The sequence below is a fragment of the Polypterus senegalus genome, chromosome 8 (assembly GCF_016835505.1).
Source record: "Polypterus senegalus isolate Bchr_013 chromosome 8, ASM1683550v1, whole genome shotgun sequence".
Lineage (NCBI taxonomy): Eukaryota > Metazoa > Chordata > Cladistia > Polypteriformes > Polypteridae > Polypterus > Polypterus senegalus.
The window spans coordinates 8,021,840-8,035,830 of NC_053161.1; the positions used below are offsets into that span (position 1 = coordinate 8,021,840).

The 13,991-nt window shown below is 44.4% G+C and overlaps 1 protein-coding gene across 2 annotated transcripts in view; it reads right to left on the reverse strand.

The window, feature by feature from the left end:
• LOC120533738 (sodium- and chloride-dependent GABA transporter 2-like) overlaps positions 1-13,991 on the reverse strand; it is an 86,897-nt gene that overhangs the window by 12,435 nt on the left and 60,471 nt on the right. Inside the window, exons 12-13 of one of the 2 annotated variants that reach the window (XM_039760663.1) lie at positions 8,276-8,378; positions 6,510-6,610 (exon numbers count right to left, since the gene is read on the reverse strand). In XM_039760663.1, coding sequence (XP_039616597.1) covers positions 6,510-6,610; positions 8,276-8,378 — 204 coding nt within the window. Of the gene's footprint in view, positions 1-6,509; positions 6,611-8,275; positions 8,379-13,991 lie in introns of those variants that run through there. The other variant, XR_005634614.1, reaches the window with a different exon arrangement.

The following is a 13,991-nucleotide window of genomic DNA, read 5'->3' on the forward strand; positions in this document are numbered from 1 at the left end:
TTTCTAGAGTGGGTATACCCAAAGAAGTCCTCACGGACCAGGGTACACCCTTCACCTCAAATACGTTCAGGGAGGTTGCCAGGTTACTGCGAATGAAGCACCTGAACACGTCTGTCTATCACCCTCAAACAGACGGGCTGGTAGAGCATTTTAATCAGATGCTTAAGCAGATTCTCCGCAAGGTAGTCAACGCCGATGGCAGGAACTGGGACCAGCTCCTACCGCTCGTGCTTTTTGCTTACCGGGAGGTGCCCCAGGCCTCCACGGGCTTCTCCCCTTTTGAGTTATTATACGGGCGACAACCCCGTGGACTTTTGGACATACTAAAGAGGGCAGGGAGGCTGAGGCCCTTCCCTCCTCCAATATATTGGAGTATGTGGCGCGACTGCGTGACAGGCTCACTAAAATCAGGCCACTCCTAAAGGACCACATGACTCATGCGCAGGCAGCGCAGGCCGGTGTTACAACCGCAACTACGTCCTCCGGGAGTTCCGCCCGGGGGATCGAGTGATGGTGCTCATTCCTACCTCCCATTCTAAGTTATTAGCTCACTGGCAGGGGCCATACAAGGTTAAGGAAAGAAAGGGACTCGTCGACTATTTAGTTAAACAACCTAATCATTGGCCGAGTGAGAGGATCTACCATGTTAATTTATTAAAACCTTGGAAGGACAGGGAGGAGTCTCCCGACACCCGTAGATCCCTCTCCCTATTCACTAGCACGTCTGCCCTTAACCTCGGTGACAAGCTGACACCCCTACAACGGCAGGAGATAACCCAGGCAATCCGGGCCGTTCCTGAAGTAGTGAGCGTGTCACCGTGCTGGACCTCGCTGATTGCGCACGACATAGTCACGGACCCCAGGGTAATTGTCCGGGAGAGACCCTATAGACTCCCGGAGGTAAAACGCGCTGAAGTGGAACTGGAGGTACAACGTATGTTGGATATGGACATTGTTGAGGAGAGCCATAGTCCTTGGTTCAGTCCTATCGTCCTCGTTTCCAAGCCGGACGGCTCCTGGAGGTTCTGTAATGACTTTAGACGTCTGAATCAGGTCTCCAAGTTCGACGCCTACCCGATGCCCCACATTGATGACCTACTTGAACGGCTGGGTACGGCTCGATACTTGACTACTCTTGACATAATGAAAGGGTATTGGCAAATTCCCTTAACGGCATCTCTTGAGAGAAACGGCCTTTAGCACCCCTAGCGGACATTGGCAATACAAGGTCCTCCCATTTTGGCTGCACAGGGCCCCAGCGACATTTCAACGTCTGGTGGATAGAGTGCTGAAGCCCCACCAGTCCTATAGTGCCGCCTACCTGGATGACGTTGTCATCTCGTATCCATGACCTCTAGGTTAGGTCCGCCCGACCTGACGGTCTTGGGCTGAGGGGTGTCGTGTCACGCACGCGCGAATAGGAGACCGCGGAATGACCTTGACCTTGTTTATTTTTGTTATTGTGGATATTTCTGCAGTATACGGGGCCGGAAACCCCAAACCTTTTTGCTGTCTCCTCTTGTCTCTTTTACAATATATATATATATATTGTCACACACGTGTGCATGGGGGGCAGCTGAAGGGCTTAGAAAATACTGATTATACATCTGCCCAGGGGGGAGCGGGGTACGCTGACGCTCTTTCTGAGTTCTCTGCAGGTTCTTACCCAGGAAATCCCACCAGGAGCCGCCATTTCCAGGAAGGACACATCACTTCCGGTTCCGGCCCCAAGGATAAGGTCACTTCCTGTTCCGGCCCCAAGGATGATGTCACTTCCAGCTCCGGCCCAGAGGACGACATCACTTCCGCCCTCTGTACTATAAAGCCCACTGCCTTTGCTCTGGCAGGTAGTTCTGTTTTGGACTCTGTTGTGTAAACTTGACTATGATGTCTCAAGTACGTTTGCAGCCAGGAAACCGGATTAAACGGGTGGCTGCCCCAAACCTTTTCACGCCTCAAGTCTCAACTTATTACAGTGGCGTAGTCGGCAGGATGGTGTCCCTGAAGAACCCGGGACACGACCTTACAAGGAACCAGGTGGGTGAGTACGGGCCGAGTTTGGGGCAGGGAGTGCGCGGGGGTCAGGAAGGGCGGTGCAGGCTCTGCTCCACGAGCATAACCCGGGGCTAACAACCCATCTTGTGGAGAAGGTAGAGGGGACCCACAGGCGTGGGCTGGCCTCTGGGGAACACACACGAGTAGCTCAGTATGCTCTCCTGGGCAGGAAAGCCGAGCCGCCCATCAGGACCAAGGTCCCTGTTAATGATGGGTTATCCCCAGGCCAGCAGGTAAAAGAAATATTAAACTGGGAGTTTAACCCAAGTAAAGGGTTGTTAGAGCAGGCTATGGCTCTCTGGCAACAGGTGGGGCAGTGGCTACGGCCATTTGACTTAAACCCCTTACAAATAGTACAGCAAGTGGCCTGTTTTTTGCTGTTAAAACACCTACCCCAGGACTTTGCCCAGCCGGCCTGGGGCGAATTTCATTCAATGGACGAGCTACTACAGCTCCTAAAAACACCAAGGCCGGCTGTGAAACCTGGGAGGGCAGAACAGCTGCTTTGTGGACTACCCGGGAGTTATGTCCCACTGAAGCAGTCCCCTCCACGCAATCCAGAGCTTGTTCCAAAGTCGCCGGACCATCTGGCCTGCGACCTGTCGGGGAATAAGGCGGACCGTAGGGGACAAGGGCGGGGTTGTTTGTGTGCCCTTAGCAATCCCCTGGCAGACAAACATACGGGGAGCTTCTAGTGAACGGACATAAAGTAACAGCCCTATTTGATTCCGGCAGTAACGTGTCTGTCGTTGCTCGCCGTTTTGTGCTACCGCAACAATGGATTAAAACAAAGACCAGTATCACATGTATACACGGAGATATCCGCCACGTACAAAACCGCCCGATTTACGTATGTCTCGGAGGAACCCTTGACTACTTACCGTGGCGGTGCACCGGATCCTCCGTTTCCGTAATCCTCGGGGGACTGGTCTAATAGCAACAGCGGTAGCCAAAAAGCATTCCCCGGAAAACTTATGGCCTCGTTATAGATGACAAAGACTCATCTCAAGCTGCTTTCACACCGTGTAATCAGCCGACAGGGAGTGGGCGGAAGGCCAAGAGAATGACGAAGGCACTCCCGGACCGTCGCGGGCTGCTACGTCATCCACCAGCGCCCCGGCAGCGAGGGAGGAATCTCCGCCCCTTGAGGTCAGACCGGACCCACTCTCTGAATTGCACTTTCAGTTTAAAGCAACTCCGGCTTCTTTCAAGAGAACAGTGGAATGGCGACTCTCTGAAACACACAAAGAATGCAGTGGTTCTCGTTAGCGGCCATGCACTCATCAGCCCATGCCACAGGGACCTCACTTTGTCACTGATAATGATTTGTTGTATCGGGTCGCTGAACATGAGGGGAAGGTCCGGAAGTTGTTGCTAGTCCCGCGAACCTACCGGCGGCAGGTCTGCGAGTTAGCACACTCCCACCTTCTGTGACAGTGTGAAGGGCTCTGTTTTTTTTGGCCGGGGATTAACGAGGAGGTTCGCCGCTTTTGCGTCTCCTGTCCGGAGTGTCAACTGCGGCAAATTCCTAGGAGGGACCGTGCTCCTCTGGTCCCCCTTCCCCTCATTGACGTTCCCTTTGACAGGATTGGGGTGACATAGTAGGACCCTAGAACCCTCAGCCGAGGATATAAATATATACTCGTCCTCGTGGATTATGCAACCCGATTCCCTGAAGCCGTTCCATTGCGCTCGGCTACCACAAAAATATTGCACGGGAACTAGTAGGAGTCTTTTGCGGTGGGCATTCCTAGAAGTCCTGACGGACCAAGAACGCCTTTACCTCGGAAGCGTTCAAGGAGACTGCCAAGTTACTGAAAATAAAGCATTTAATGACCTCGGTGTATCATCCTCAAACCGATGGGCTAGTGGAGAGATTTAACCAAACTCTCAAGCAAATGCTACGTAAGGTAGTCAGCAAGGATGGGAGGAATTGGGACCAACTCCTCCCCCTTGTCCTCTTTGCCTACGGGAAGTTCCTCAAGCCTCTACGGGTTCTCTCCTTTGAATTACTATACGGAAGACAACCCGGGGATTATTAGATATTTTAAAGAGGGTTGGGAAGGGAGGCACAGCCCTCCACTAATATTTTGGAATATATCGCCCAATTGCGCGATAGATTTGATGTAATTAGACCGATTCTAAAAAGTCATATAGAGGAGGCACAATCAGCACAGGCCCGCCTTTATGACCGTGGCACGACTCTCCGGGAGTTCCAACGGGGATCGCGTCATGGTATTGGTACCTACTTCTCACTCTAAACTGCTCGCACATTGGCTAGGCCCCTCTGAAATTAAGGAGAGGAAGGGATTGGTGACTATTTGGTGAAACAGCCCAATGTCGACCAGCTGGCGAATATATCATGTAAACCTGCTGAAACCGTGGAAGGAGAGGGATCGATCCCTCCTCCGGACAACCCTGCTCTCTCTCGCTGAAGTAAGTTCCCTTAATTTCGTGAGCAGCTATCTCCCAGACAGAAAAAGGAGCTCGAGGCAGCTATCCGCTCCGTCCCAGAGGTGGTAAGTGAGCAGCCAGGTCGGACCTCTCTGATTGCGCGACATATTGACTGACCGGGGTGATCGTCCGTGGCGACCCTACAGACTCCGGAGGCAAAGAAAGTAGAAGTGGAACTGGAAATCAAGCGAATGCTGGCACTAGGAGTAATCGAGGAAAGTAGTAGTCCCTGGTCCAGTCCCATCGTCTTGATTGCTAAGCCTGGCGGCAGTTGGAGGTTTTGCAATGACTTCCGTCGGCTCAACCAAGTTTCCGATTTGATGCTTATCCCATGCCTCGCGTGGATGACCTCCTCGAGACTGGGACCAGCCAAATTCTTGACTACACTTGACATGACAAAGGGTACTGGCAGGTTCCTTTAGCGGAGTCCGAAGGAAAAACGCGTTTAGCACTCCTAGCGGACACTGGCAGTATCGTGTCCTTCCATTGGGTTACACGGGCCTGCGACTTTTCAGCGTCTGGTGGACAAAGTGCTCCGGCCCCATAACTTCGTTCTATGCTGCCTATCTGGATGACGTCGTCATCTATTCCAGCACCTGGAAGGAACACATACAGCAGGTCACAGCAGCATTACGGACATTGGGAGGCGGGCTCGGATCAACCCCAAGAAATGTTTCTTGGGTTGAGAAGCCAAATATTTGGGCTACCTAGTGGGCGGGTACTGTGAGGCCACAGTGTTCCAAGTTGCAAGCCATAATGGCCTGGCCCGTCCGCAAACCAAGCGGCAAGTCCAATCCTTTCTCGGTTTAGCGGGTACTTCTCTCGAGAGCGGCGCCCTTGACCGATTTGACAAAGAAAAGAGCTCCCAATACGGTGGTATGGTCTGATAAAGCGGGGGCTGCATTCAGTGACTTAAAAGGGCTCTGACTTCAGCACCTATCTTAATCTCCCCTAACTTCTCTCTCCCTTTGGCCTCCAGGCGGACGCCGGACACAGGCTTGGGAGCCGTGTTGAGCCAAAGCGTCGGCGGTGTTGAACACCCGTTATGTACCTGAGCGGAAACTGTTGGACAGGGAGACCAGGTACGCGGCGGTGGAGAAAGAGGCTCTGGCGATCAAATGGGCGGTGACTCAGCTGCGCTACTACCTCTTGGGTCGCGTGTTCACTCTGGTGACGGATCATGCACCTCTGAAGTGGATGGCCCTTCACAGGGAGTCGAATCCACGAGTCACGAGGTGGTTTCTTGACCTGCAGCAGTACAAGTATACGCTTGTTCATCGTCAGGGGTCTCTTCATGCCAACGCCGATGCCCTCTCCCGGGCCCACGACCTCTCGGTGCAGGTCGCCCGACCCGACGGGTCTGGGCTGAGGGGAGTCTTGTCACCTGCGTGTGCATGGGGGCAGCTGAAGGGCTTAGAAATACTGATTATACATCTGCCCAGGGGGCGGGTGCGCTGGCGCTCTTTCTGAGTTCTCTGCAGGTCTTACCGGGAAATCCCACCAGGAGCCGCCATTTCCAGGAAGGACACATCACTTCCGTTCCGGCCCCAAGGATAAGGTCACTTCCTGTTCCGGCCCCAAGGATGATGTCACTTCCAGCTCCGGCCCAGAGGACGACATCACTTCCGCCCTCTGTACTATAAAGCCCACTGCCTTTGCTCTGGCAGGCAGTTCTGTTTTGGACTCTGTTGTGTAAACTTGACTATGATGTCTCAAATACGTTTGCAGCCAGGAAACCGAATTAAACGGGTGGCTGCCCCAAACCTTTTCACGCCTCAAGTCTCAACTTATTACAATATATATATATATATATATATATATATAGATATATAGATATATATAGATATATAGATATATAGATATAGATATATATAGATGCAAAATATTCTTTTGACTTGCTCTTCTGCTTTTGAAGCTGTTATTCACCACCTCTTAGATGAACCCAATGACCATTTCTCAGGCCTCTGCACTCATTCATGCAATATTATTTGTGTACTCACAGCACAGATAGCAGGTGTAATAAACAGCCAGCAATATTTCATCAGGGGTCCAATTTGGTAACCAATCATATCCTTGATGTTGTCATAGAAACGATCAGCTCCTGGAAAAGTGAATAACAACAGAATGAGTCCATTCTAAAGTATGTAGGCCAGATTAAAAAATAAAAATGACAATGTAAACAGTAAGGTGTTTAACACAAAGACAGCTCGTAGTCATAAAAATCAGAAAGAAGAACTTCATATTGACATTAATTGGTTATCAGTACAAAACAGTCATCTGGCACACTAAGGGATACTGTAGCAAATTAAAAAGCACACTTTATTTTTTAAAATTTCTAGAGAATTGTTAACATGACTAATAATAATGTGAGAGAAAACTGGTGGGGCTTCTGAAAAGTCAATAGAAGTAAATTTGCTATCAACTTAAATTCAAAGTCTTTTTACTCTTGACATATGTGAAATATTGTTTTTAAATTATATGAAATTAATTTTCCAATACTGCATCTGAACTAGTGTGGTGCTGAGGTGTCACCCATTACATGGCTGCACTCGGGTCCTAATCTGGCAATACGCGGTATCAGCGTGTACTCCTAACCTCTCTCTTTCTCTCTATCTTCCTATAAATTTCTCTGTTTTGAGATATTGTTGAAATATTTAATGTTGCTTAAAAATGACTAAAGAAATTTTTGATGGAAAAATATATTGAATTTTCCAACTAAATACTTTTAAGATACCTTAAATTGTATTTGGAATATCTTAAAATATGCAAATGCTCTTTGAATACATTAGTCCATATGTTTAAGGGCACAGTTTTGTAAAGTTTAGTTCTGCTGCCTCAAAGTTCTAAGGATGCATGTTCAGTCCCTGGCATGGCCACCATCCCCTTGGAGTTTCCACGCTCTTCTCATGTCTGAGCAGAATTACTCGAGTTTCTTCCCAAGGATGTTTTGTGTTAATTGCTGTCTCCAAACTGGCCCAGTATTAGTGTGTGTGTGTGTGTGTGTCAGTGTCTTCTGCAATGGATTTTGCAGTTTCTCATAGTCTCCAGCATCTCCTGATCCTGTACAATTTTAGAATATGTTATGAAAAGATATAGATAATAGACAGTTTTCTTCAAGTAAGGTTCACAATTTAATAGTATATTTTAATATGTTTAGATGGTTTTAATGACTTCTTTTTATATACCTCAAAATTATTTTATGAAGATGGATTTCTAAATGTTACTTTCTATAGTACTTGTCTAATTGGCTCAGAATAAGTGAATGTGCTCTGAGTTTGTCTGTGGCCTGGGAGAGCCTGGCAACCCATTTAGGGTTGGCGCTTATTTTGCTCATGATGCTAGCAAGAATGGCTCCTGCTCCTGTAATGGAAAATTATGGTTCTGATGTTTAGTAGGTCTATATCTCTATGAATGTAACAGTCCCATTAGTTTATTGAGTATAAGCAGACTGGATAAATATTTGGATAGGAAAACATAATATTTCAGATGCAGTTTTGAAATTCATTCATGTTGTGACATAGATTAACCAATATTTTCTACACTTTATCACTGCGTTTTAATAAAACACTTAAAGCTGGTATTCAGCTTGATGGATGCTATATAAATAAGAAAATTTGTTAAGAAAAAGACTAAGAACTCATGGTCTTTTTAAATCACTTTTTTTTTCTCTTTTAAGTTTTGTTGTTTGTAAAGATGTCCAGTATTTGGTTTGTTTAGGATCTATGCAATGTAAATCTGTTATTCTTGATTAATCGTTTATACTTACCATAAAACCATCCAACACAGACATTTTCAAAGAAAGCAATGAACAACAAACACAGGCCACTCGCTCCATACGAATCCATCAGACGAAGGATATAAATGCCACCCTGTCCGAAATAAAAACAAAGTAGGCTTTAGACAGATAGATAGATTGTCCCCAAAATAAACAAAAGTTTACAGAAGCTCAAGAAACAAATACTGCATATACATATGCAAACAGGCAAATATAATGATTTTCGGAATATATAAAGTCAGCGGCGGAATATATAAAGTCAAAGCCTGATTATAAAAAGTCAGCGTCAGAATATATAAAGTCATTCCTGAATATATAAAGTCAGCGTCGGAATATATAGAGTCAAAACTTGAATATACTGTATAAAGTCAAAACTTGAATATATAAAGTCAGCGTCAGAATATATAAAATCATTCCCGATTATATATAGCGTCAAAGCCTGATTATATAAAGTCAGTGTCAAAATATATAAACTCATTTTTGAATTTATAAAGTCAGCGTTTGAATATATAAAATCATTCCTGAATATATAAAATTTTCACGCTTGTCATTTCACTCGTACTAGTGAAAGGTAAGCTTCAACAGAAGCCACTCAGAGTCGATCGGGCTTGTGAGGTTCGTCCAAAAATGCGTCCATACAAAAAGAATGAATAAATATAGTGTTCAAAATGCCGGGCAAATACATAATTTTGAATGAATTAACTGAACAGTTTTTTTTTTTAAATATAATAAATATGTTTTTGTTAACTTAGTTCATTACGTTGTATTAGAAACTCATTGAGTTTACTAAAAATGTGCCTGAGTCGTTTCAATCAATATTAATATAATCTGACTTTAAATGTATATACAGTATTCAGGAATGAGGTTATATATTCCGACGCTGACTTTATATATTCAGGAATGACTTTATATATTCTGACGCTGACTTTATATAGTCAAGTTATGACTTTATATTCCGACACTGACTTTATATACTCAGGAATGATTTTATATATTCAACGCTGACTTTATATATTCAGGAATTACTTTATATATTACGATGCTGGCTTTATATATTCAAGTGTTGAGTTGATATATTCCAACGTAGACTTTATATATTCCAAAAATCATTGTAATTGCCTGTTTGGCACCCGATAATATATATGTATAGAAGGACCTCACTACTTTCTCTATGGCTAGGAAGTGCTTCCTGGAAGACATCACATGGCACCAGAAGCATTCCTGGGGCCGAGAAAAAAGAAGTCCGCTGCCTCACTTCAGTTGAGTCAGAGCTGGGAGGAAGAAAGTCAACACTCAACTGGAGGAGAAAGTAGGAAGAATTGTTTAGTATTTTGACTTATTGTTGTTGACAACTGGAGAGAGGAATTTGAAAAGGCGCTTTTTGTAAATAAATATGTCTTATTTTATTACATCAATATGTATGTTGTATTGCTGTGTCTGTGGTCTCTCAAGCACTCCCTCATGGTCACTGTATATATATAAATATATGTAAAATTCTGTTACTGTGAATAGTTAAGTGAGCATAAGATGAGCTGATCACCAAAAGGTCTAAAGTTCTAGATGACACATTTCTTTTGAGCATTTTTTTTTTGCCAAATTAGCTAGATTAACTTTTACTAAGGTCTCAGGCCTTAATTAGCTTGTTCACAGTCATCGTTAGAAAACTCCAAGTGATGCAAATTGCAAAGCTATATAAATTGTCTGACTCCTCAAACCTTGTCTCAATAATCAGCAGCCATGGTCTCCTCTAATAATAATAATATTAATAATAATAATTATAATAATAATAATTTTACATTTATTGAGTGCCTTTCACAAACCCAAGGTCGCTTTACATACAGAGTAAAAAAAAAAATTACACAGATGACAAAAATTCATAGAAGAGGAAACTTTTCAGTTGAGATTTAAAGGTGCAGAAAGCGGAGCAATCTCAGAGAGACTGAGGAAGAGAGTTCCAGAGTTGAGAGGTTATAGCACTGAAGGAGCTGCCTTCCTGGGTGGAGAGTCTGGTGCATGGGACAATAAGGAGATTACTGCTCGAGGACCTGAGAGAGCGACAAGGAGTGTAAGGAGATAATAGCTGAGTCAGGTAGAGGGGGGCAAGGTTTTGTAGGGCTTTGAAGGTAAGAAGCAGAATTTTGAATTTAATCCTTGATGGAACCGGTAACCAGTGAAGCTGGGAGAGAACAGGGGCGATGTGAGCAAAACGATTTGTGTGGGTGAGGACTCTAGCTGCGGAGTTCTGAATATACTGTAGCTTCTGTATAGATTTTGCAGGGAGGCCAATGAAGAGGGAATTACAGTTATCAATACGAGACATTATGACACAATGAACCAGAGTTTGAGCATCATTAAAGGACAGAAATGGATGGAGGCGGGCAATGTTACGGAGATGATATAATGAAATTTTGGAAAGAGATCTAATGTGTAGCTGAAAGTTAAGTGATGAATCAAACAATTCACCAAGATTTCTGACAACAGGAGCAGGTTTGATAAGTGTACCATCAACAGAAATAGAGAAATTGGATGCCTTAGAAAGTTGGGATTTTGGACCTACCAGTAACACTTCATTCAGTTTTATTGGCATTAAGTTTGAGAAAGTTATTTTCCATCCATAGCTTAAGATCAGTGATGCAGTCAGTGAGTGTGCTGGGAGGTGAATCTGTAGGGGAGTCTGTACTAAGGTATAACTATATATCGTCTGCATAACAGTGGAAGTTAAGGCCATTTCTGCGAATAATCTGACCCAAAGGAAGGATATAAAGTAGAAAAAGTAATGGCCCAAGAATTGAACCCTGAGGGACACCATGCGACACAGGTAAGGTGGAGGATTTATACCGGCCGAGTGTGACAAACTGTTGCCTAATAGAGAGATATGATGTGAGCCATGAAGATGCCTACAGCAGAGAAATGTGATAGGAGTATTTCATGATTAACAGTGTCAAATGCTGCACTTAAGTCAAAAAGGAGGTGAATATTAAGGAAACCACAATATGCAGACCGGAGAAGATTATTGACTACTCTGAGAAGAGCTGTCTCAGTGCTGTGCTGTTTACAAAAACCAGACTGAAAAGGCTCATAGGGTGTATTATCTAGAAGAAAAGCATGGAGTTGTGTACCACGCGTTCTATCCCCTTAGCCAAAAAAGGGAGATTAGAGATAGGCCAGTAACTGGAGAGAAAGGAAGGATCCAGGTCAGGTTTTTAAGGATTGGGGTGACTGCAGCAGTTATGAGGGCAGTAGGGACAGAACCTGAAATGAAACATGCATTTACCAATGAGGCAACAGGAATACTAATTATGGATGAGCATGTCTTAAGCAGAGAAGTGGGGGCAGGATCAAGCAGACAGGAGAAGGAATTAGACTGATTAATAAGTTCAGAGATGGCAAGAGAGTCAACAGGCGAGAAGCAAGTGAGTCTTGATGATGGAGATGGCAGATCAGAATGAGTGAGTGATTGAGGTGTGGAGGGGAAACTATGATAGATTTGATCAATTTTGGTATTAAAGAAATGTAAGAAAGCCTGACACTGTTCAGCTGTATTGGGGCATTCTAGAGGAGAGGGTTGGAGGAGTTTATTAACAGTTCTAAAAAGAGTTCTAGAGCTCTAAAAAGGCCTAGTCTTAGCACCATTTATGAGAGAGGAATAATAGTTGGAGCGAGCAGCGTTAAGAGCATCCCTATATTTAAGTATGTGCTCAGTGTAAACCTGTGAATGAACTATGAGGCCTGTTTTCTTATAAAGCCATTCAAGACGCTGGCTAATGGCTTTCATAGCTCTGAGCTCATCAGTGTACCAGGGAGAGTAGTGGGAGGCTGGAACATGCCTAGTCCTTAAGGGAGCAAAGTTATCTAACAGTTGGGAAACACAGCTGTTATAAAGGGAAACCATGTTTTCAGGAGGGGGCAGACTATGCAATTCAGAAAGAGACGAAGACAGAAGGGAAACAGCAAACACATCAGAATTAACAGACCTAATGTTGCGATAGGAGACAGACTTTTTCTTGACAGATGTAGTGGTAATAATGCTAAAGTTACATCCAATAAGCTTATGATCAGAAATACCAGAGAGTGAACCTGAGACAGAGACATTATTAAAGCCATTTGAACAAAGCAAGTCAAGAATATGACCCTGAGTATGAGTGGGAAAATCCATGTGCTGTGTCAAGTCGAAACAATCCAAAGTTGAGATAAATTCAGCTGTAAGAGAGCAGTTGATATCAACATGAATATTAAAATCACCAAGTAAAATTGCAGCAGGGCAAAGACATTAGATTACAGTGAGAAGTTCATTAAATTCAGACAGAAAGTTCACCATAGATTTGGGAGGGCGATAAACTAACAACAGCAGTATGGGTTAACCATTTTAACAACAATATATTCAAAAGATGTGACTTCAAAAAAGGATAGCTCCTTCATTGTCAAGGCAGATCTATAAACCACAACCAGGCCACCCCCTTTTCCTGTTAACCTGGGTTTAGACATGTGTCTATAGCCTGGGAGAGACAGCAAGTTTAAATGTAAATAGTTACCAGGTTGTTGCCAAGTTTCTGTAAAAAGAAATATGTCCACTTGCTTCTGGGAGATGAGGTCATTAATCAGCGAGGTCTTGTTAGTGATGGAGCGAGTGTTCAAAAGGGCGAGCCTAAATTTGGAACAGCTGGGAGAGTAAGACGCAGCTACTTCCTGAAGAGGGCGAAGATGGCCCGTGTTTATTCCTCGGACTGCCTTAGCGTTACACTAGTGAAAACGGTGAGATATCAATATACTTGGTATCGACACGTCCGAGCCATAGACCTGCGAGGGGCCTCTTTTAGACCGGAGAATATAGCGAGGACGGCGAGTAATTCCAAGCAACAAAAACTATAAGTCAAGGAGACCAATCGTGGATGACAGTCAAGACTTTTAAGTTCATTTGGAGAATATATGATCTGCATTGCCGAAAAAGTAGAAATGACAACACACAGCACAACTCCAAACCAGAGACAGAACAGGCTAAGAATATCCAGACACTGGTGGACACCGCCGGACACCGCCAAGAGCGAACAGAACAACAACAACAACATTTATTTATATAGCACATTTTCATACAAATAATGTAGCTCAAAGTGCTTTACATGATGAAAAAAGACAAAGTAAGAATTAAAATCAGAGTACACTAATTAACATAGAATAAAAGTAAGGTCCGATGGCCATGGAGGACAGAAAAAACAAAAAAAACTCCAGATGGCTGGAGAATAAATAGAATCTGCAGGGGTTCCAGGCCAGGAGATCGCCCAGCCCCCTCTAGACATTCTAACCTAACATAAATGATCAGTCCTCATTGTACTCAGGGTTCTGAATGCCACACAACAAATGCTAACTCCAGCTACACACGTTAGCCAACCCAAATCTTACTGCATAACCAGTTAGCACAGCGGGCAGGCTGCACATTCACAATTCAGACTGGCGACTGCAAACGAAGCAAGAGTAGATTCATACTCACCGCGAAGGCAGTAACAAGAGAGAAGGAAGAGAAGAAGAAGAAGAGAAGCAAGTGTGATCTAGGCAATCGCCAGTGGCATTCATAAGTAAAATTCAAAAAGAGCTGTCAAATCAGACGATAAAGGTGGAAAAGTCAGACAGGACAAAACAAATACAACGACACCGGTGAGAAGAGGCAGCCAAACGCATACAGCGTACTCTTAACTGGAAGTGACAAAGTTCC